The sequence below is a fragment of the Mustela nivalis genome, assembly GCF_964662115.1.
Source record: "Mustela nivalis genome assembly, chromosome: 14".
Lineage (NCBI taxonomy): Eukaryota > Metazoa > Chordata > Mammalia > Carnivora > Mustelidae > Mustela > Mustela nivalis.
Window position 1 is genome coordinate 75322570 of NC_139033.1, and position 21703 is coordinate 75344272.

General features: G+C 38.1%; 1 protein-coding gene across 8 annotated transcripts in view; it reads left to right on the plus strand.

Annotated features, from left to right (window-relative positions):
• PTPRM (protein tyrosine phosphatase receptor type M) overlaps positions 1-21703 on the plus strand; it is a 749942-nt gene that overhangs the window by 313206 nt on the left and 415033 nt on the right. For all 8 annotated transcript variants that reach the window (XM_082697317.1, XM_082697320.1, XM_082697313.1 and 5 more), the window contains exon 4: positions 1796-1874. In XM_082697317.1, the coding sequence (XP_082553443.1) occupies positions 1796-1874 (79 nt within the window). The remainder of the gene's footprint in view (positions 1-1795; positions 1875-21703) is intronic.

Genomic DNA, 21703 nt, shown 5'->3' on the forward strand with positions numbered 1-21703 from the left:
ATCAGTAGTCACTGCCTTGGTAATGTTGAGTGACATTCCATGCTATGGAACCACCACAGTCTTTTTTATCACTTACCATTGAATGCCATCTGAGCTGTTTCCATGTTTTGGCTACCAAGAGTAAAGCTTCTCATTGGTGTATAGGGTTTTTTTTTTTTTTAAATTTTTATTTATTTATTATTTTTTAAAATTAATTTATTTATTTTCAGCATAACAGTATTCATTATTTTTGCACCACACCCAATGCTCCATGCAATCCGTGCCCTCTCTAATACCCACCACCTGGTAACCCAACCTCCCACCCCCCACCACCACCTCAAACCCCTCAGATTGTTTTTCAGAGTCCATAGTCTCTCATGATTCACCTTCCCTTCCAATCTCCCCCAACTCCCTTCTCCTCTCTATCTCCCCATGTCCTCCATGCTATTTGTTACGCTCCACAAATAAGTGAAACGATATGATAATTGACTCTCTCTGGTTGACTTATTTCACTCAGCATAATCTCTTCAAGTCCCATCCATGTTGCTACAGAAGTTGGGTATTCATCCTTTCTGATGGAGGCATAATACCCCATAGTGTATATGGACCACATTTTCCTTATCCATTCATCCGTTGAAGGGCATCTTGGTTCTTTCCATAGTGTATAGGTTTTTATAGGCATAAAACTTTTCATTTGTACGAGAGTGCGGTTGCTGTGTTGTTTTAAGACTTACCAAGTTTATGTCACATGAGCCACTGTCTCCTTGGTGATGCAGGTATACATAAATGGAGATTAAAATAATGTCATGTGGGCCTTTTTAATAATAGCCCGATAAGAGACAACTTTAGACAATCATGTTGAGAACACTGATAACTTCTAACTGCTTCTATTTTTCTCCTTTGACCTCAATTTCTCTGAAGTGGCTTTATGATCTCAAAAACATCATTCATTTTGAGAACTTCAGAACACGTCGCCCTTCTTTTCCTGCCTTACTTTTCCCGTGATTGGGCACTTGTTAAAAACCTCTTGATTTTACCACCGTAAAGAGATTTTTACATCATTCTCCTCTTAATTCATATCATTGCCATTGGAGTTTCAGCAGCCATAGCATCTTTATATTACTGATATTGTGTCTTCCTTAGAATCTCTGTCCTACGAGAGGAGCCTCTGTAGCCTGGTCACAGCTGATGTTTATAGCTAGAGGTCCCAGTACTCCTCCTCTTCATGGCCATGGCCACATTCACCTCAGGGTCTTTGCACATGCCGAGGAAGTCTTACTCTCTTTCCTCATTCATAATCAGCTGTTAGGAGAAATGCAAACTCCTCACTGTTGGTCCTTTTGGTATATGTTATTCTAGTAGCTTTTACTTTTCTTTCATAGCCCTTACTTAGTTTGTTCATTTTAGTTGTATAAAACCCAAGGCCACATGGTTCAGCATGTCATAGAATCCCCTCAAAGGAGTTGACCAGAAAATTTATTGTCTTAAAGCTATTTAAATCTGCATATCATCTCTGGTAAGTGACTTTAAGCCTCTGTCTTCCAAATATCAGGTCTGGTATCACACCTCCTTATAAAGTGAATCTTAAGGTAGGATACTGTCTGACCTACCCCTTCCCATTAACCTCTCTGAAAACTGGATTGGGATCTTTTCTATCTTTGTCATTGTAGAACCAGGAGCATTGACTGGCAGATATTAGGCACTCTTGTTGGAAACATGAATGAATGAATGAACAGACTATACATCTTATATGTAGGACACACTGGGTAAAACTGACAAAGTGAGTGAATGATGGAAATCTTTCTTCATTTTCCAGGTGATTTTTGAAGTGATAACTTCTGGACATCAAGGCTACCTCGCTATTGATGAAGTGAAGGTGTTAGGACATCCATGCAGTAAGTTGCCTCAACTCTTACACAGTTGGGTCCACCACTGGGGAGATATCTATGTTACAGATTAAGAAAAGACACTGAAACCTGGGGAGAAGTTATCCTGCTGGAAGAGTGCCCCAGCAATTCTTTAGGTATTGCTTTGTTAGCCCAGAAGTCCAAAAACATCTATTTTGTGTGTCATTCATTGTATGTAACTGAGCGTCTCTAAAATGAAGATTAGAAATGGGAGCTAATGGCCTGCTTTCGTATAATCAAACAGTCTTGCAATGATCTGTGGATTTCCCTTTTAAACAAAAGCACAGGTTAAACCTTGAGAATTTATGCATTTTGCTCCTAAATTCAGTGTATTACTGGCATACTTTCAAAGAATAGGACCCCAAACAGGACTGGGATGCGTCAAATACAAGATATGTACCTGAACCACTTAGGGACCCCAGAAATGGCCCGATCTTCATCTTTTAAAAACTAATACCTCAATAATTCCAATGGGTGATAAACATTCACTTTTCTTTTGGCTGTTCATTATGAATAGCTCTTAACAGGCTGTCCTATTTGTATCTGAACCATTGCCATTAAATCGAAATAAAATATTGCATGTAAGCCTGTCCCATTTCTCCCCTGCATCTCCTGGAGCTGCCACTGGGGAGCTTCAAGCGGAAAACTTTGTACAGAAAGTGGATTGGTGGCAAATAGAATCATGGGGAACACTGGTGATCTAGGCTCTAATAATGGGTGGGAGACTCTAGCCAGAACCTGGTGACTGCTATGCCAGAGGAACCATCCATGGGGGCAGGGGTGCTGAAACCTGCTCTCTAGCCACCTGACCTTTGCCGTCTGCCAGAACTTTTGTCACCACCCCTGTACGTGTGCCTCCTCAGCCTTAGGCTCAAGACCCCGAGTGGGATTATCAGGGTTGCCAAGCTGGATCATGTGCTCCTTCCCTTGCTAGCAATCAGGGTCATCTAGGAAAGTGCACGGTGGCTTTTTCGCCTTCTCTTCTGGGAGCCAGGCCAAGACTTTTACCAAAAAAATACAAAGGGGAATTTCCTAACCCCAGAATAGTGCTTTGAGAGCTGAGCCACCAAAATGCTGTAAATGTCTGTGTAGGCATGTGTGTGCATGCGTGTGTGCATGTGTATAACTGTGCTTTTTCCCCTTAATCACTGTGTGGCTCATAAAAAGAAAGTATGGTTTGCCTTTTATAAATTCTAATGAGTAGTATCCAACTGTACAAATTACTCTTTTTTTTTTCCTCCGCTTAGCATTATGTTTTTTTAGGTCAATCCGTGATATTCTATCATAAGAATATATTATATTTTTCTATTCTTCCATGAATATTTAGTTTTTCTCCCAGTTGTGCTTTAGGACAAACATGGCTGCAGTGGACAGCCCGATGTGCATGCCGCGGGGTGCAGTGTACAAGAATCTCAGCAGGGTGTATTCTTAGAAGCAGGATGGCTGGGATGTAGGGTAGAAACACTTTTAGTTTTACAAGATGCTGCCAAATTGCTATGAAAAGTGTCTGAACCAGTTTATATTCCCACCAGTGGTGCATGGGAGCTTTATTTTCCCTATATCCTTGCCCAAAATTGATATTGTCAGACTTTAAATCTTTGGCCGGGTGAGAGATGACAGCTGCTTTATTTTTAGGGTTCCTGGGATTAAAGAGAGACTGGCTGGTTCTTACGTTCCCGATTTCCACTGATGGTCCCTACCCCAGTTCCTGAGAAAGCAGTTATACCTACAATGGTATTAAAGATACAAACATTTGCAGGACTGTCTCTGCTTTTATTGCCTGGATTGAAGGGATCATGAGCTCATTCCATGTTGTAGTTACGGAGAGCCCTTTGTGGTCATTATCTGAGGAAGGTATCATGGCACAGTCATCTGATCTCATCCAGAGGGATTTGGCCCTCTCAGGGATCCTTATCTGGTGCTCAGAGCTCGCCACAACACCCGAGTTCAACACTGCAATCGTCTTTTTCCTTACTGGGGCATGTGTTACTTCTGTAACACACTGTGAGAATTTATCCCTCTTTTTTTTTTTTTTTTTTTTTTTTTTTGAAAAGGCAGGAAAACGAACTATGCTGTACCTAATTGGAACAGCAGGGCAAATTTAGGAAGCAGAATATAATTACCTGAGCTGGAACTTGGCCAAATTCTCAGAGTAATAGGCTTGGGCTTGGAAAAATGCCGGGGATCTTCTAATGTGCTTAAGTGATCCCTCCTTGGATTCACCTCTTACCAAGAGGTTAAAGAGAATAGAGGAAATTGCATGCCTACTATGTGCTGAGTGCTCCCCGTTACTCAGATCATCCTTCACCCCAAGGTGGATGTTTCTCCTGCCCTGTTGCCGAGGAATGGATGAGGCCACGTTGGCAGGGGTCCGTTTTGTTCTGCAGCCTGGGTTTGTTCTCTGTCTGGCCATCTGCCAACAAAAGAACTCCGGATGTGTGGGTCCTCCCATTCCACAGGATCTGAGTCGTTGTCTTCAGAAAGATGCAGACTTAATTTAATGCTTGTCCTTCTGTCTGAGCCTCTCGAAATGTGTCTTCTGCAGTTGTGTTTATTCCTTCCCAACTCAGCTGCTTGTAGCCGTAGAAATGGTGTTTATGGTCTCTCCTTTGGAGAATACTGGTGCTAATACCTAATTGGCTTTGCAAACCGCTGTTAAGAGACACAGAATTGCAAAACAGGCTCTGTACCAGGGTGATGTATGATATACCAGCACTTTGAACTGTAAGCTTTAAATGGTTTTGATGATGGCCCTTCTGTAGTTATTTTTTCCCTGAATCTCTAAGTTTATGGGGAAAAGATGCAAATAAAGATTTTAAAGAAGGCAATAGTTTGGTCTTAAAATGTAAAGCTTTGCAGGTAATATTTTAGGGGATTTCCCAGAAAGATTTCTAAATAATAATCAATTATTTTGAAATCGTGATGGTCATTTGATTTAAATCATAAGGGAGCATCAGTGTTTCAGAGCTAAAACTGTGCTTTCCGAAAAGATGCAAAACTGGTGAACTTTATTTACTTCACTCTAAAGGCTCCTGTTTGGATTCATAGATGTTTATGAGTAGGCATTTCAACATTTTTTAAAAAGTACTTGTTCTGTTAAGAGTATACAGTTGCTCATAAAATTGATTTTAATGTAGTGACAATAAAATGCAGGATTAGCATGAAATGTGGATATTGGCTGTGCAGAATCAGCAGCTCGATGGCTTAAGTTCACTTCTAATGAACACAGATAATTTTTGTATTTGGTATGCGCACTAAAAATATATTTTGAATTTTGTTCAATAATGCTAGTATAGTAAGAGAACCTGAAGAAGCATTTTTATCAGCTTCATAATGTTGTCTCCTATTTTTAAGTAGGTTATAAGCTATGCATATATGGGTATTTCTGCTATTACCTTGTAAGGCTGGCATATATTTTTATATCTTATAAACCATGCAGCGTTTTAACAGGTTTATTGATATATAATTCACATATCATACAGCTTACCCACCCACCTAAAGTGAACAATTCAGTGTTTTTAGTATAGTCACAGAGTTCTGTAACCATCACCGCAAGCCACTTTAGAATATTTTCATCACCCCAGAAAGAAACCCTGCCCCCACTGTTAGGTCAATTCTCCATTTCCTTGGCCTCTGTCGTAGGCAATTACTAGTCTACTTTCTGTCTCTATAGATTGGCTTGCTTTCTCATAGTGCATTTAAGTGGAATCCATGGTCTTTTCTGTTTTCTTTCCCTGAGCACAGCATCTTATGGTTCATCCATGTTCTAGAGGGTTTCAGTACTTCATTCTTTCTCAAAGCTTGAGAAACAGTCCATGGTTTGGTATGCCGCATGTTCTTCACATGTTCATCAACTGATGGATGTTTGGGTCGTTTCTAATTTGAGGCTATTGGGAATGACACTGTGATGAACGTTTCTATTACGGGCTTTTGTGTAGACATTTGTTTTCAATTCTTTTGGATACGTACTTAGGAGGAGGATTGGTGGGTCGCAGAACAACTCTGTGTTTAGCATTTGAGGTAAGAGTGACATTGTTTATTAAATTGGTTTCACCATTTTACATTCTCAGGGGCAGTGGACTCTTGCTAATATTTGTCATTTGTCTTTTTTTTTTTTTCCTACCTCAGTGACTTCAGAGTGGCACTTCTTTGTGATTCTGATTCCCTAATGGTAAATTATGTTAAGCATCTTTTTGTCTGTTTATTGGCCACTTATATACCTTTTGAAAGAAATGACTTTAGATTTTTCCCCATTTCTTTCTTTCTTTTTTAAGATTTTATTTATTTATTTGACAGGCAAAGATTACAAGTAGGCAGAGAGGCAGGCAGAGAGAGAGAGGAGGAAGCAGGCTCCCCACTGAGCAGAGAGCCCGACGTGGGGCTCGATCCCAGGACCCTGGGATCATGACATACCTCACTGTAAAAATTTCAGGCATCAGCACATTTGTTTTAATATACATATATTATGAAATGATTACCACAGTAGGTTCAGCTAGCAACTGTCTTTTCATTATAGATACAATAAAAAGAAAGAAAAGGAAAACACATGTTCTCCTTGTGATGAGAACCCATAGGATTTAGGATTTACTTTCTTAACAACTTTGGTATATATTACACAGTGAGGATAGCTATAGTCATCATGTTTGTATGTTACATTCCTAGTATTTATTTGTAACTTGAAGATTGTTCCTTTTGACCACCTTCCTCCCCCTCCTCTCCCTGTAACCTTTCCCTTCTAGTGACTACAAGTCTGATCGCATGAGTTTGTTTTCCTGTTTGATTCATTTTAGTTTCCATATGTAAATGAAATCATACAGTATTTGTCTTTCTCTGTCTGATTTATTTCATTTGTGTAATGCCCTTGAGGCCATTGTTGTCACAAATGATAGAATTTCCTTGTTTTTTTTTAATGACTGAATAATATTCCATTGTATGTAACATACTTCTTTATCCAACTTCTTTTTCCATTCATCAACTGATAGAAATTTAAGTTGTTTCCATGTCTTGGCTCTTGTAAATAATGCTGCTATGAACATGGGGGTGCGGATATCTGTTCCAGTTAGTGTTTTTAGTATGTTTGGTTAGATTGATAGAAGCAGAATTGCTGGGTCATATAGTAGTTCTATTTTTAATGTTTTTGAGGATCCTCCATACTGTTTTCCATAATGGCTACACCAATTTACATTCTCATCAGCAACACATAAGGGTTACCTTTTCTCCACATCTATACTGGTATTTGTTACTTCTTACACTTTTGATGATGGTCATTATAACAGGTAGGAGGCAATATCTTTTTGTGGTTTTAATTTGCATTTCTCTAAGGATTAGTGATATTGAGCATCTTTTGTTTTCCTGTACCTATGGATCTTTTATATATCTATTTTGGAGAAATGTCTATTCAGGTCCTTTGTCCATTTTTTAATTAGGTTATTTCTTTTTTTTTTTTTTTTGCTATTAAGTTGTATGAGCTTTTTGTATATTTTGGATATAAATCCTCATCATATATATGGTTTACAAATATTTTTCCCATTCTCTAATGTTGTCATTTCACTTTGTTGATAGCTTATTTTGCTGTGCAGAAGTTTTTAGTTTGATGTAGTGCCACTTGTTTATTTTTTATTCTTCCCTTGTGCTTTAGGTGTCAAATCCAAAAGGCTATTACTAAGACCCATACCAAGGAGCTGTATTCCTTTGTTTCCTTTTGGGAGTTTTATGGTTTTATGTCTCATATTTAGGGCTTTAATCCATTTCAAGCTAATTTCTGTGTATGGGGTAAGATATGGGTCAAATTTCATTCTTACATATGGGAATATCCACTTATCCCAGTTCCATTATTGAGAAGACTGTCTTCTTTTGAGTTGAGTATTCTTGACTTCCATTTTAAAAATGGACTCTGTGTGCTGGGGTATATTTCTGGGCTCTCTGTTCTGTTCCATTCATCTGTTTGTCCATTTTTATGCCAGTACCATGCCATTTTGATGACTATAGATTTATACTGTAGCTTGAAATCAGGAAGTGTGATGTCTCCTGCTTTGCTCTTCTTTCTCAGGATTTTTCTGGATATTCAGGGTCTTCCTGAGGTTCCATATAAGTTTTAGGAGTGTCTTTTCTACTTTTGTTTAAAAAAAAAAAAAGTGCTTTTGGAATCTCAGTAAGAATTGCATTGAATCTATAGATGGCTTTTTGGTAGTATTACATTTTAAAAATGTTAATTCTTGAGGTGCCTGGTCAGTTAAGCATCTGCCTTCAGCTGAGATTATGATCCCAGGGTCCCAGGATTGAGCTTCTCCCTATTCCTCTGACCCTCCCCCTGCTCATGCTCTCACTCACTCTCTCACTCAAATGAATAAATAGAAAGTCTTCAAAAAATAATAAAATATTAAAAATATTCAAACCATGAAAGTGGACTACCTTGCCATTTATTTGTATCTTCTTCTTCTTATTATTATTATTATGTAATGTTAGTCACCATACAGTACACCATTGGTTTTTGATGTAGTGTTCCGTGATTCATTGTTTGCATACAACACTGAGTGCTCCATGTGATGGATGCCCTCTTTAATATCCATCACCCAACCCCCTTCCCTCTAAAATACCTGTTTGTTTCCTGGTGTCCATAGTCTCTCATGGTTTGTCTCCCTCTCCAATTTCCCCCTCTTCATTTTTACCTTCCTTCTCCTAATGTCCTCTGTGCTATTTTTTATGTTCCACAAATAAGTGAAACCATATGAAAATTGACTTTCTCTGTTTGACCTATTTCACTCAGCATAACCTCCTCCAGTCCCGTCCATGTTGAGGCAAAAAGTTGGTATTCATCCTTTCTGATGGCTATGTAATATTCCACTGTTTATATGGACCACATCTTCCTATATGTTTGTCTTTGTGTCCTCTAAATTCTTTTTTCATTAATATCTTGCAGTTTTCAGTGTAGAGATCTTTCATCTCCTTAGCTAAATTTGATCCCAAGTATTGTATTGTTTTGAAGCTGTTGTAAATGAAATTGATTGCTTTCACTCTTTTTCAGAAAATTCATTGTCTGTGTATAAAAACACTACTCAATTTTATATGTTAATTTTGTATTCTGAGACTTTACTGAACTCATTGATGTAACACATTTTTGGTTGAGTCTTTAGTTTTTTTTTCTATATAAAGTTATGTTATCTGCAAGTAGAGATAGTTTTCTTTCTTTCTAATTCTGATAATTTTTATTTCTTTTTCTTGTGTGATTGCCCTAGCTAAGACTTCTTAAACTATGTTGAATAGGAGTGCTGAAAATGGCAATCATGTCTTGTTCTAATCTTAGAAAAAAAGCTTTCAGTATTTCACCATTCAGTGTGCTATTATTTGTGGGCTTCTCTATGTGACCTTTATTGTGCTGAGATATGGATCTTCTATGTGTAATTTTTTCAGAATAGGTATCCTGAATGGATAATGAATTCTGTCCAATGCCTTTTCTGTATCTATTGAGATGCTCATATGTGTCTTAATGTGATATATTCATATTGATTGATTTGCCTATGTTAAACCATCCTTGCCTCCCAGGAATAAATTCCACTTGATCAAGTTGTATGATCCTCTTAATGTGCTGCTGAAGTGGTTTGTTAATATTTTATTGAGAATATATATCATTTTGTATAATAATATTGTTTTGTTTTATTTCATTTTGTTTTGTTTTTAGTTTTCTAATTTTAGTATAGGATAATGCTGGACTCAAAGAATGAGTTTGGGACAATTTCTTCCTCTTTAATTTTGTAGAAGTCTGAGAAGAATCAGTGTTAATTCTTCTTTAAATGTTTGCTAAAATTCAGTGGTGAAGCCATCTAGTGTTGGGTTTTTCTTTGTTGAGAGATTTTTTGGTTACTGATTCATCTCCTTACTCATAATTGGCCTATTGAGATTTTCTATTTCTATCTAAATTAGTCTTGGTAAGCTGTATGTTTCCATGAATTTTTCCATTTCTTCTAGTTTTTTTTTTTTTCCTAAAGTTGTTCTTAGCAGCCTCCTATGACCCTTTGAATTTCTGTGCTATCAGTTGTAATGTCTCCTATTCTCTCTTTTTAATTTGGTTAGTCTACCTGTGGATTTGTCAGTTTTGCTAATCTTTTGAAAGAACCAACTCTGGGGTGCCTGGGTGGCTCAGTGGGCTAAAGCCTCTGCCTTCAGCTCAGGTCATGATCTCAAGGTCCTGGGATTGAGCCCCATATCGGGCTCTCTGCTTAGCAAGGAGGCTGCTTCCCCCTCTCTCTCTGCCTACTTATGATCTCTCTCTGTCAAATAAATAAATAAAACCTTTAAAAAAAAAAGAAAAAGAAAGAAAGAACCAGCTCTTAGTTTAGCTAATCTTTTCTAACGTTTTCTGTTCTTTTTTTTTTTTTTTTTTCTACTCTAATCTTTGTCGTTTCCTTTCTTCCGCTAACTTTGGGCTCAATTTGTTTTTCTTTTCTACTTCTTTAAGATGTAGAGTTAGGTTGTATATTTAGGATCTTTTTGCTTCTTAAGTAGACATATAGTGTTATGAAGTCCTCTCTTAGAACTGTTTTTGATGCATCCTATAAGTTCTTTTTTTTTTTAAATATAATTTTTTATTTTTTATAAACATATATTTTTATCCCCAGGGGTACAGGTCTGTGAATCACCAGGTTTACATACTTCACAGCACTCACCAAAGCACATACCCTCCCCAGTGTCCATAATCCCACCCCCTTCTCCCAAACCCCCTCCCCCCAGGAACCCTCAGTTTGTTTTGTGAGATTAAGAGTCACTTATGGTTTGTCTCTCTCCCAATCCCATCTTGTTTCATTTATTCTTCTCCTACCCACTTAAGCCTCCATGTTGCATCACCACTTCCTCATATCAGGGAGATCATACGATAGTTGTCTTTCTCTGCTTGACTTATTTCGCTAAGCATGATACGCTCTAGATCCATCCATGTTGTCGCAAATGGCAAGATTTCATTTCTTTTGATGGCTGCATAGTATTCCATTGTGTATATATACCACATCTTCTTGATCCATTCATCTGTTGATGGACATCTAGGTTCTTTCCATAGTTTGGCTATTGTGGACATTGCTGCTATAAACATTCGGGTGCACGTGCCCCTTTGGATCACTACGTTTGTATCTTTAGGGTAAATACCCATAGGGCAGTTCTATTTTCAACATTTTGAGGAACCTCCATGCTGTTTTCCAGAGTGGCTGCACCAGCTTGCATTCCCACCAACAGTGTAGGAGGGTTCCCCTTTCTCCGCATCCTCGCCAGCATCTGTCATTTCCTGACTTGTTGATTTTAGCCATTCTGACTGGTGTGAGGTGATATCTCATTGTGGTTTTGATTTGTATTTCCCTGATGCCGAGTGATATGGAGCACTTTTTCATGTGTCTGTTGGCCATCTGGATGTCTTCTTTGCAGAAATGTCTGTTCATGTCCTCTGCCCATTTCTTGATTGGATTATTTGTTCTTTGGGTGTTGAGTTTGCTAAGTTCTTTATAGATTCTGGACACTAGTCCTTTATCTGATATGTCGTTTGCAAATATCTTCTCCCATTCTGTCAGTTGTCTTTTGATTTTGTTAACTGTTTCCTTTGCTGTGCAAAAGCTTTTGATCTTGAAGAAATCCCAATAGTTCATTTTTGCCCTTGCTTCCCTTGCCTTTGGCGTTGTTCCTAGGAAGATGTTGCTGCGGCTGAGGTCGAAGAGGTTGCTGCCTGTGTTCTCCTCAAGGATTTTGATGGATTCCTTTCGCACATTGAGGTCCTTCATCCATTTTGAGTCTATTTTTGTGTGTGGTGTAAGGAAATGGTCCAATTTCATTTTTCTGCATGTGGCTGTCCAATTTTCCCAGCACCATTTATTGAAGAAGCTGTCTTTTTTCCATTGGACATTCTTTCCTGCTTTGTCGAAGATTAGTTGACCATAGAGTTGAGGGTCTATTTCTGGGCTCTCTATTCTGTTCCATTGATCTATGGGTCTGTTTTTGTGCCAGTACCATGCTGTCTTGATGATGACAGCTTTGTAATAGAGCTTGAAGTCCGGAATTGTGATGCCACCAACGTTGGCTTTCTTTTTCAATATCCCTTTGGCTATTCGAGGTCTTTTCTGCTACCTAAAGCAATCTACACATTTAATGCAATTCCTATCAAAGTACCATCCATCTTTTTCAAAGAAATGGAACAAATAATTCTAAAATTTATATGGAACTACAAGTTCTTTTTGTGTTTTGTGTTTCCATTTTTGTTTATCTGAAGGAATATTTTCTTCTCTTTAATGCATTCTTTGATTCTTTTGTTTTGTTTTTTTTTTTTTAGGAGAGAATAGTTTAATTTTCATGTATTCATGAATTTTCCAGTTTTCTCTTATTGATTTCCAGTTTCACACTGTGGTAGTCAGAAAAGATTCTTGGTACTATTTCAATCTTCTTAAATTTGCTAAGACTTGTTTTGTGGCCTAACATACGGTCCATCCTAGAAAATATTCCACGTGTGCTTAAGAAGAATGTATTACTCAGCTGTTGTTGGATAGAATATTTTTATGTTTGTTAGGTCCATTTGGTCTATACTGTTGTTCAGGTCTGCTGTTTCCATAATGATTCTCCCTCCATATGCTCTGTCCATTTTTGAGAGTGGGATATTAAAATCCCCAACTGTTGTGTTACTGTTTATTTATCCTTTTATTTCTAGAAATTTTTGCTTTTGTATGTTGGTGCTTCACCATTGTGTACATATATATTCTTGTTACATCAGTTGTTATATCTCCTTGTTGTATTAGGCCCCTCTGTCATTACATAATGACTTTTTCTCTTTGTATCATTTTTAAGGTCTATTTTGTCTAAGTATAGACATGAACTTTTCTTTCTTTCTTTTTTTTTTTTTTTTTTTTTTTTTGGCTTATCATTTGCTTGAAATGTCTTTTTCCAATCCCTTCACTCTCATCTTATGTGTGTCTTTAAGGCGAAAGTGCTTCTCTTGTAGGCAGCACATTGTTGGATCTTGGTTTTGCTTTTTATCCATTCAGACATTCTGTGTCTTTTAATCCATTTCTATTTAAGGTAACTATTGACAGGAAAGGACTCACTGTTTCCATTTTGTTTATTTCTTTCTAGTTGCTTTGTAGATCTGTTTTTCCTTGTTTCTGATTCTGGTGACTTTTTTGTGTGTTTTGATGTTTTCGGTTTCAATATGCTTTGACTTCTTTGTCTTTTTCTTTCATGAAATTACCACAACATTTTTCTATATAATTCCCATAAAGCTTATATGAAGTAAACTTATAGTGCCTGATTTTAAACTGATAATTACTTAACTTTGATAGCATTTGGAAGCTTTGAACTTTTACTTCTCTTCCTCACACTTTAGGTTATTACCAAATAGGTTCTTTTGCTATAATTTATGTGTTTTTTATATTGTGTAACTAACAACAGGTCATCCTATTTATAGTTATTTTTACTATGTTCTTTTTAAAATAACTTTTAGAGTTGTAAATGAATTAGGCACCACTATTACTATATTGCAAATTCTAACTATGACTATAAATTTATGATTACCAACGAGTAATCATAAATTTTTTTTTGTTTTTATGTTATTAATTAACATTGCTTTACTTCCATTCAAAGAACTCCCTTTGGCATTTTTTTTAATTGAGGTATACTTAATGTATAATACTGTATTAGTTTCAAGTGTGTGACATGTGATTTGATAATTCTGTGCATTATGCACTGCTCACAATAAGCATAGTTACCATCTGTAGCCATAAAAATAATTAAGATACTATTGACTATATTCTATATGCTGTATTTTATATCCCTTTGGCTTGTTTATTTTATAACTGGAAGTTTGTACCTCTTAATCTATTTCTACCCATCCTTCCACTCCCCTTTGGCAACCACCAGTTTGTCTTTTGTATTTATAAGTCTTATTTTATTTGTTTGTGTTTTGATTTCACATATATGTGAAATCACATGATATTTGTCTTTTTTGTTTTGCTTGTCTTATTTGACTTAGTATAATACTCTGTATATTTATGCATGTTGTCACAGATGGCAATATTTCATTTTTATGGCTGAGTAGTAGTTCATTATGGATATATGTATATATGTGTGTGTGTGTGTGTGTGTGTGTGTGTGTGTGTATAACATTTTCTTTATCCATTCACATATCAATGGACATTTAGGTTGCTTCCCTATCTTGGCTATTGTAAATAATGGGGCAGTAAACATAGGGGTCCCAATATCTTTTCAAATGTATGTAATTGTTTTCTTTAGGTAAATACCCAGCAGTGAAACTACTACATTATATGGTATTTCAAGTTTTAATTTTTGCGGAAACTCCATACCACTTCCCATAGTGGCTCCACCATTCCCAACAATAGTGCACAGAAGTTCCCTTTCCTTCACATCCATGCCAAGCCCTGTTGTTTCTTGTCTTGTTGATACTAGTCATTATGATGGTTGTGAGATGGTTTCTCACATCATGGTTTTGGTTCCTGTTTTCCTCATGATCATTGATGTTGAACATCTTTTTGTGTGTTTGTCATCCATTTATGTGTCATCTGTGGAAAAAATGTCTATTCATCTCCTCTGCCTATTTTTAATCAGATTATTAGTTTTTGTTTTTGTCTTTGGTTTTGTTTTGTTTTGTTTTGGTTTTTTTTGGTGTTGAGTTGTAGGAGTTCCTTACATGTTTTGAATATTAACCCCTTATTGGATATATCATTTTCAGATATCTTCTTTTATTTAGTAGGTTACTTTTTGAAAAAGACTGAAAAAAAAAACCCCCACATGCCATTTATTGCATAAAGTTAATATAAAATCCAATATTATGGTGTTTTACTATTTTGGAGTGTGAAATAAGGAGGTTTTTTTTAAACAGTAAAGAAATTCAGACTTTATAATATAGCATCCTAGGTTCAAATTATTCTTATTTTATACAACAAAATTATTTTTCACTCATTGATTCATTTGCATACCCAAATATTGTTTGTCTACTTCTCAATTTAGATTTTTTAATGAAGACATAAAGTAGTGTGATTAAAATAGGGATAATAGTGGCAAAAAATTAGAACTGTTTTCTGAATTACGTTCTGTTGAGTAATGATGAGTGATCACATGCTTTGACTGAGAAGCGCATAGGACTCAGAACTGACATTTCATTTATTTATTTATTTATTTTTAATATTTTTTGAATTTATTTGACAGAGAGAGAGATCACAAGTAGGCAGAGAGGCAGGCAGAAAGAGAGGGGGAAGCAGGCTCCCCTCTGAGCAAAGAGCCTTATATGGGACTTGATCCCAAGACCCTGGGATCATGACCTGAGCTGAAGGCAGAGGGCTAACTTACTGAGCCACCCAGGTGCCCCTGACATTTCATTTTAAACACATAAGAACCTAACTTGGGTTTTTCTCCTCTAAAATATCAATCATTCTTCTTCAAGATATGAGTGACTTATGAAAGTTATTTATATGTAGTACCTAACTTATTTTTCTCTGATAAGAATGTTGAATCTGTTTTGCCACTTGAAAAATTATTTCATTAAGACCCATTTTTAACTTTTAAGCAAAACAAAAATAGTTTGGTCCTATAACCTGTTAAGAGCAAAGCTTCCTGCTCCTATCACAAGCATTACTAGGCCTCTTTGGCCCTATAAACACATTCATATAATGAGGATAATAATAATGATGCTTCCCTCAGTGGGATAAATGTAGGGATTAAATGAGTTAATGTACATCAAGAACTTAGAACAGTGCTTGGCACATTCTAAGAGCTCAATAAATGTGAGCTGTTTTATTATTTAGGCACTCCATCCTGATGGGCCCACTAGACTAAGCCGCGGATGAAGTAGCTAAAATGATAGATTATTTACGTGGGGTGATTTAACAATGTCCATCTGAAAATTTAAAAAGGAAAATGTTTGCAGAATGTACTGTACCTCAGTGTGGGCAGGGCCAGGCTGTTCTTTAGGCAGAAGTTGGGTTTCCTTGTTTGTGAAGACAGGCTACACAAATAAGAGAGTTGGCTGCTTGTCCTAGCAGTTTGGGAATGCCTCCAGTCCGTTTCAGTCTCTGCCATTGCATTAAAATGCAAATGAAAACAAAAAAGGGTCAGGACCGGGTCCTCCTTTGTCCCTCTTCAGTCTGCACTTTGATCTCACAAATTACCGGTCTTCGATTTCGTTGTTGGTGTTTACGTGCAGGCTTTGAAGGATCAATAATAGGAAACCTCTGCAAAAAGATCTGCATCTTGATCAGTAGTTTCTGGCTTTGGGATCAAAGGTTGATTTGAGATCAATTAATACCTACAGACCTCTATTCTTTTAACAACTATTTTCTTAATAAGAAGCAACAGAATATGGCAGAGATGAGAATATAGGAGAATTGTAATAAAAATCCTGTTTGATATTCATGGGAGATATTTAGTTTTTAGAACTCCTGCAGACTTGAGAAGAAAGCTGGCATAGCATTTTGAAAGGGTATCTAGGAGACGAATGGGTCTATAAATTTGGAGAGAGAGAGAGAATTTTTCTTTTTGAATATGGGATAGATTGAAATTTTCTGCTGTAACTGTACTATACCTGGTGTTACAATTAAGACAGTTTGGCAAGGATCAGAGCATACAGCTCAGCATGGGATCAAAACTTTTCTGGCTAGAGATTCTTATTTCTTGGGATCTTTTCCAGTTTCCAGTGGTAGATTAGTTATTTTAAATAGTAATGAACATTTTTGAGGGTACCAGACACACAGAATACCTTTCTGGCATCATCTTGTGTAATCTTTTTCCCAACCCTATGTAATAGGTAACTTTATTTAAAAAAAAAAAAAAAAAAAGCAAACCCTGTTTTACAGATTAAATATATATGTCACACACACATATCTCCACTAAAGCTTGGATTGAAGAACTTTTGCTTCTGTTCAGAAGTCATAAGGGGCTGAAATATTGATGCTTGAATGCTTGAACACACATGGCAGAAATCCAAATCTTAAAATAGTGTCAGCCTTCCAATTGGAAAACAGTTCTAGAATTCACATCAGTGGACATGGAGAATCCAGGCATCTTAAAACTTTGGAAAAATTATATAGGCCTTTAACGTTGGTTGAAAAAACACAAATGGCAATATTAGAAATTTTGACTTCCACGTTCTTGGAAGAAACTGATATGGAAAAGAGAATTCCACAGTCCCTTTGTTGTGTTGAGCCTCGTGGAAGAGTTACTGTCTTCCATTTAGGTCAATTAATTATCTTTCATCTGAAAAGGGTAAGTTGCTTATAACAATACTTGTGCTTAATAGGTTCATATGTGTTCATCTGGTTTCCACTTAGGCTGTGGCATTTATTATCTTAGCCAGGTTATTTTTTTCTGGCAGTCTTTTTCTCAACTAAGCAATGCTGTTTCCCAAACCAAAGACAGACCATCCCAGGGAAGGGCTCTCCCAAAATACAATTTGAACGGAAGTATAAATTCCTTAGACCTTTAACCTTATGGTATGAGTAATATGCACCGGCAGTTTTTCTCAGAAAGCTGTATTGAACATCAAAACAATTCTAAAGGAAAAGTAATAACTTTCATCCTGTCCAATAGATCTTTAAGAATAGGGGCAAAAAAGACAGACTTTCGCATAATTATATCTTTGGCCTCCAAATTAAAAATGTAAGTCATATCCTAACAACCCCCCCCCCACCCCGAAGGCAGTAAGTATTAGCAGATTGTCTTGATCAATGAGTTTTTTTCTGTGTCTTTCTTTTTGGTTCAGTTAGCCATTGCTTGAAACAGAGCCCTTAGGAAAGCAGCCTCCCTGGGGTGGACTTCCCAGTGAATGAACAACCCAGTGGCAGAACTAGTGACAGTTCTGATAGTCACATTATTTATTATTATTAAGTTAGCTGATAGAGCAGAGTACATGTATGTCATGAGTTTCTCAAGACAGGCTACAGAAATTAATACTTGGTATTTTTGAGGGTGTAATGAAAAGAGCTCTCTTACCCTGCTAGTAGAGATGGAAATTGTTACATGCTTTAAGCAAAGTAGTCTGGCAATTTCTGTCAAAAGTCTTTTAAAAATGCATTTCTTTTGTCTTATTAAATTCAGTTTCTGAAAATTTATCCTAAGGAAAAAGCAGAAAGTCTATACGATGATTTAATTATGGAATCTTTTATCTTAGCATTATATATCAGAACTCCAAATGTTCAAGAGGAGAGGGTGGTCCAGGAAACTTTTTTTTTTTTAATTAATTTTTTATTTTTTATAAACATATATTTTTATCCCCAGGGGTACAGGTCTGTGAATCACCAGGTTTACACACTTCACAGCACTCACCCAAGCACATACCCTCCCCAATGTCCATAATCCCACCCCCTTCTCCCAAACCCCCTCCCCCCAGCAACCCTCTTTATCATGGATATCAGGACTTCTCAATCTCGACCCTACTGACATTTTGGGTCAGTTGATTGTTTTTGGTGAGGACTGTCTTGTGCACTGCGGGTTGTTTAACACCATCCATGGTGTCTCTTCACTAGATACTAGTAGGCCTCCTACCTTCTCCACCCCTGTTGTGACAACCAAAATGTTTCCAGACATCGTGAGATGTTACCTGCGGTGGGGTGGGGGGACGGCCATTGCCCTAGTTCAGAACCACTGATATATCAGGCAGATTTTCAAATAGTTTTAGATAAATATTTAAGATGGGAAAATGCTGACAATATTTTTAAAAAATTTTTAAGTGCATGGTTACCACAAAAAGGGAGAAAGATACCAATAGACCATGTTAGAGGGTGTTCAGTTTTCTTAATGGCAAGGGGTTGTTCTGATAGTGCAAGGCAAAGCCAGAAGCTCCCACCAGAGACTTCAGAGCAGCCCATGAATAATAGAAGCCTATAATATGCTCCCATGAGAAAGGATTCTACCAGGTGCAAAAGCTTCCCTTTTTGGTTTCAACTGAATTTCTTTTTTCCTTCATTCCACCACCTCCCCATTCTTACTCCATTTTCAGCTGTTCTTATTTGGCTTTTCATCTGTCTCCTTGTCTACTACAATAAGTAATCTCTGCGAGCATTCCTGGATGAATCAAACTTCAGTTTCCCAGCCTTCCTCACCTTGTCCAGGCTTTAGGTCAACATGCTATTTGTATGAACAAGTTACAGTTTTTGTTCAATTTTTTTTTAAACTGTGTATAGGGGCACCTGGGTGGCTCAGTGGGTTAAAGCCTCTGCCTTTGGCTCCTCGGGATAGGGTCCTGGGATGGAGCCCTGCATCACACTCTCTGCTCGGCAGGGAGCCTGCTTCCCCCTCTCTCTCTGCCTGCCTCTCTGTCTACTTGTGATCTCTGTCAAATAAATAAAGAAAATCTTTAAAAAAATAAAGCTGTATAGAATTATATCATATTTCAAAAATTATTTCTTAGAGATAAATTTTTGTATGATTAAAAATTGAATAGTTCCCTATTTTTAATGTCTATTATTAAAAATATTTTGTAAAAGTGAAAAATAAGTTAAATAAGTCTCTGCCATGCTAGATAAGGAATGAAATTAAAAATTTCAAGATTTGAAATTTATTTTCTATAAATTATTTTAGCCCATGGGAAGCTTACTCTTGATGTTCAAACTAAATGTATTTTGGCTTTCCCCTTGTGCCACTCAGAAAGTGTAGAAACCTTTGAAGGGCTGAAAATCTCTAGTGATTTTATGAGGAAAGGAAATGTTACCATAGGAAAGAGAATCTTTCTTGCATTTTGGCATCTATGGGAGGAGAGGCACAGACACTAAGCTGTGTTGTCCCCACACACTCTGATTAGAACTTCTTATTGAGAAATTTAAGAGAACTCACTTGTAGTGCATGAAAGAAGTGAGAAAGATTTTGAGAAAGTCCTTGGGGGCCTTGGGGAATGGGGAGGAGACAAAGGAGGGAGGAAAAGGAGTCATAGGTGGGGTGCAGGACAAGAAGCCAAGTCTTAAGACATAGATGAGTAGCACATGGAGATTTTACAATGGGTTTTTAGGGGAAACTTTTTTGATTTTTAATTTTGATAGCTTAACTATGTACAGAAATACCAGGAGTGATGCTCAAAATCCTCCCCAAACTTTTAGGACAGGCCCAGAACTGACCCTGGGCTTACCCCCAGTGGGCTGAAATGGCAGAGTAGCACCTCAGGTGCAATATCCCTGTACCAGAAGTGATCATAAAAGATGGCTACACACTCAACCTTGTCTTAGGGACCCAGCTTACTATGGTGGCCTTCAGTGAGAGGTAATCAGAGAGAGGAAGCATGAGATGGACAGGAGAGGGCAGCAGTAGTGAGACGTCCTGCCAATTGAACGAAGAGGATACTCAGTCTTTAACAACCCACAGGAGTATGGAAGTGGAGGTGATGCTTACTGTAGGTGGGAGCCAGCTTGGGAGATTTTCTCAAAGGATCTACTGAGGTTCTAAATGATTCTTTGCAAAGTCACGCAGACAAGAAAGGAAGCAGACATAGTCCTGTACTGGTGGAGCACGTGGGCATCAAGGACTTGGAAAGGCACATGCCAGCTGACTGGCAGGTTCTCAAGGGAGGAGCAGGACCAAAGAGGGTGAAGAGAGAGGCCAAAATCAAAACCTGACAGAAGAGCTTCCAGGCCAAGAGGCCCCTTCTAAACAAAGAAGCCTGGGATTCTCAGCCAGCTTTGGAGAGCATACTCATTTTACATGTGACTCCAACCAGAAGCCTTCTTACGGTTTACCCATGGATACAAGAGGTGTCTCCAAAGAGGGAGCAGAAGAGGCAGCCTCCATACCCAAAACACCTGTGGAGAAAGGAAGGAAGGACTCCATTACCACAGGTGGACCACTACCACGGCAGTGGGGGAAGAAGTGCCAACGGCCCTTTGAGCCACTGAGAGCAGCACCAGCCCATAGCATGCCAGTCGCAAAAGGCACTCCCGCTCTACCCACCTCTCTGCCCAGCCAGCTGTGGACTCTGTGTCTACGCATGGCTCCCTCGCCAGCCTGCTCCTACCATGTTCTGGCAGTCTCTGTTGGAAAACTCTTCTTCACCCTTAGGGAAACATGCCTCTCTGTAGTTTCTGCATACTGAGTTCACTTCACAAAATCTGAAGTCAGTTATCAATCTCCATTGCCCCTGCCTTTTCCCCTGGGACCTGGTTTTCCTTCACTGGCCTGAATGGTTTTTGTTTTGTTTTGTTTTGTTTTTTGTTTTTTACTGTGCTTCTTAGGACAATAGTTCCCTGTAGTATCTATCAGCCTCTGAGCGCACCTGGATTATAAGCTTTCCTCCTGGTGTGACCCCAGCAGTGGCTCGGGCTCTAGCCCACAGCTCACCAGCAGGGAGTATAGTGGCTGTGGTTTTCTGTGGTCTGGATGCCCTCTGCCTGGGGTGTGGCATGAAGTCAGGTCTGCCTCTAGAAGGGCTTGTCTGCCCTGATCGGGGCACACAGGTGACTGGAGCGGCTCCAGGGTTCCTGATGGTGGAGGACTCTCTTTGTGGCCAACGGGAGTGTTGTGTGGTGACAAGGTAACAGATTCCTTGTCCCTAAGAATCTCACGTTGCTCTGTGGGGGTAGAGGACACCTACCAGGTGCGCCCACACTCTGGAAAGGGAAGTGAGCTGAGTCCTAATTCCGAGACAAATCTACTTTTGGGGAGGAGAACAAGGAAGAACGAACAAAGGAAAAAAGCTTCAGGAAAGTGACTTCAAAAGTAGAACTTTGAAAGTTTTTGTGGGGAAGTTTTGGAAACAGATCAGTGTGGTAGAAAACATTTCCCCTTCGGACACAGGAGGAGGAGGAAAGAAGGCTGTTGGGCTGGCTAGGAGCTTGCTGGTAATCTGAGGAGAGCGGTTTCTG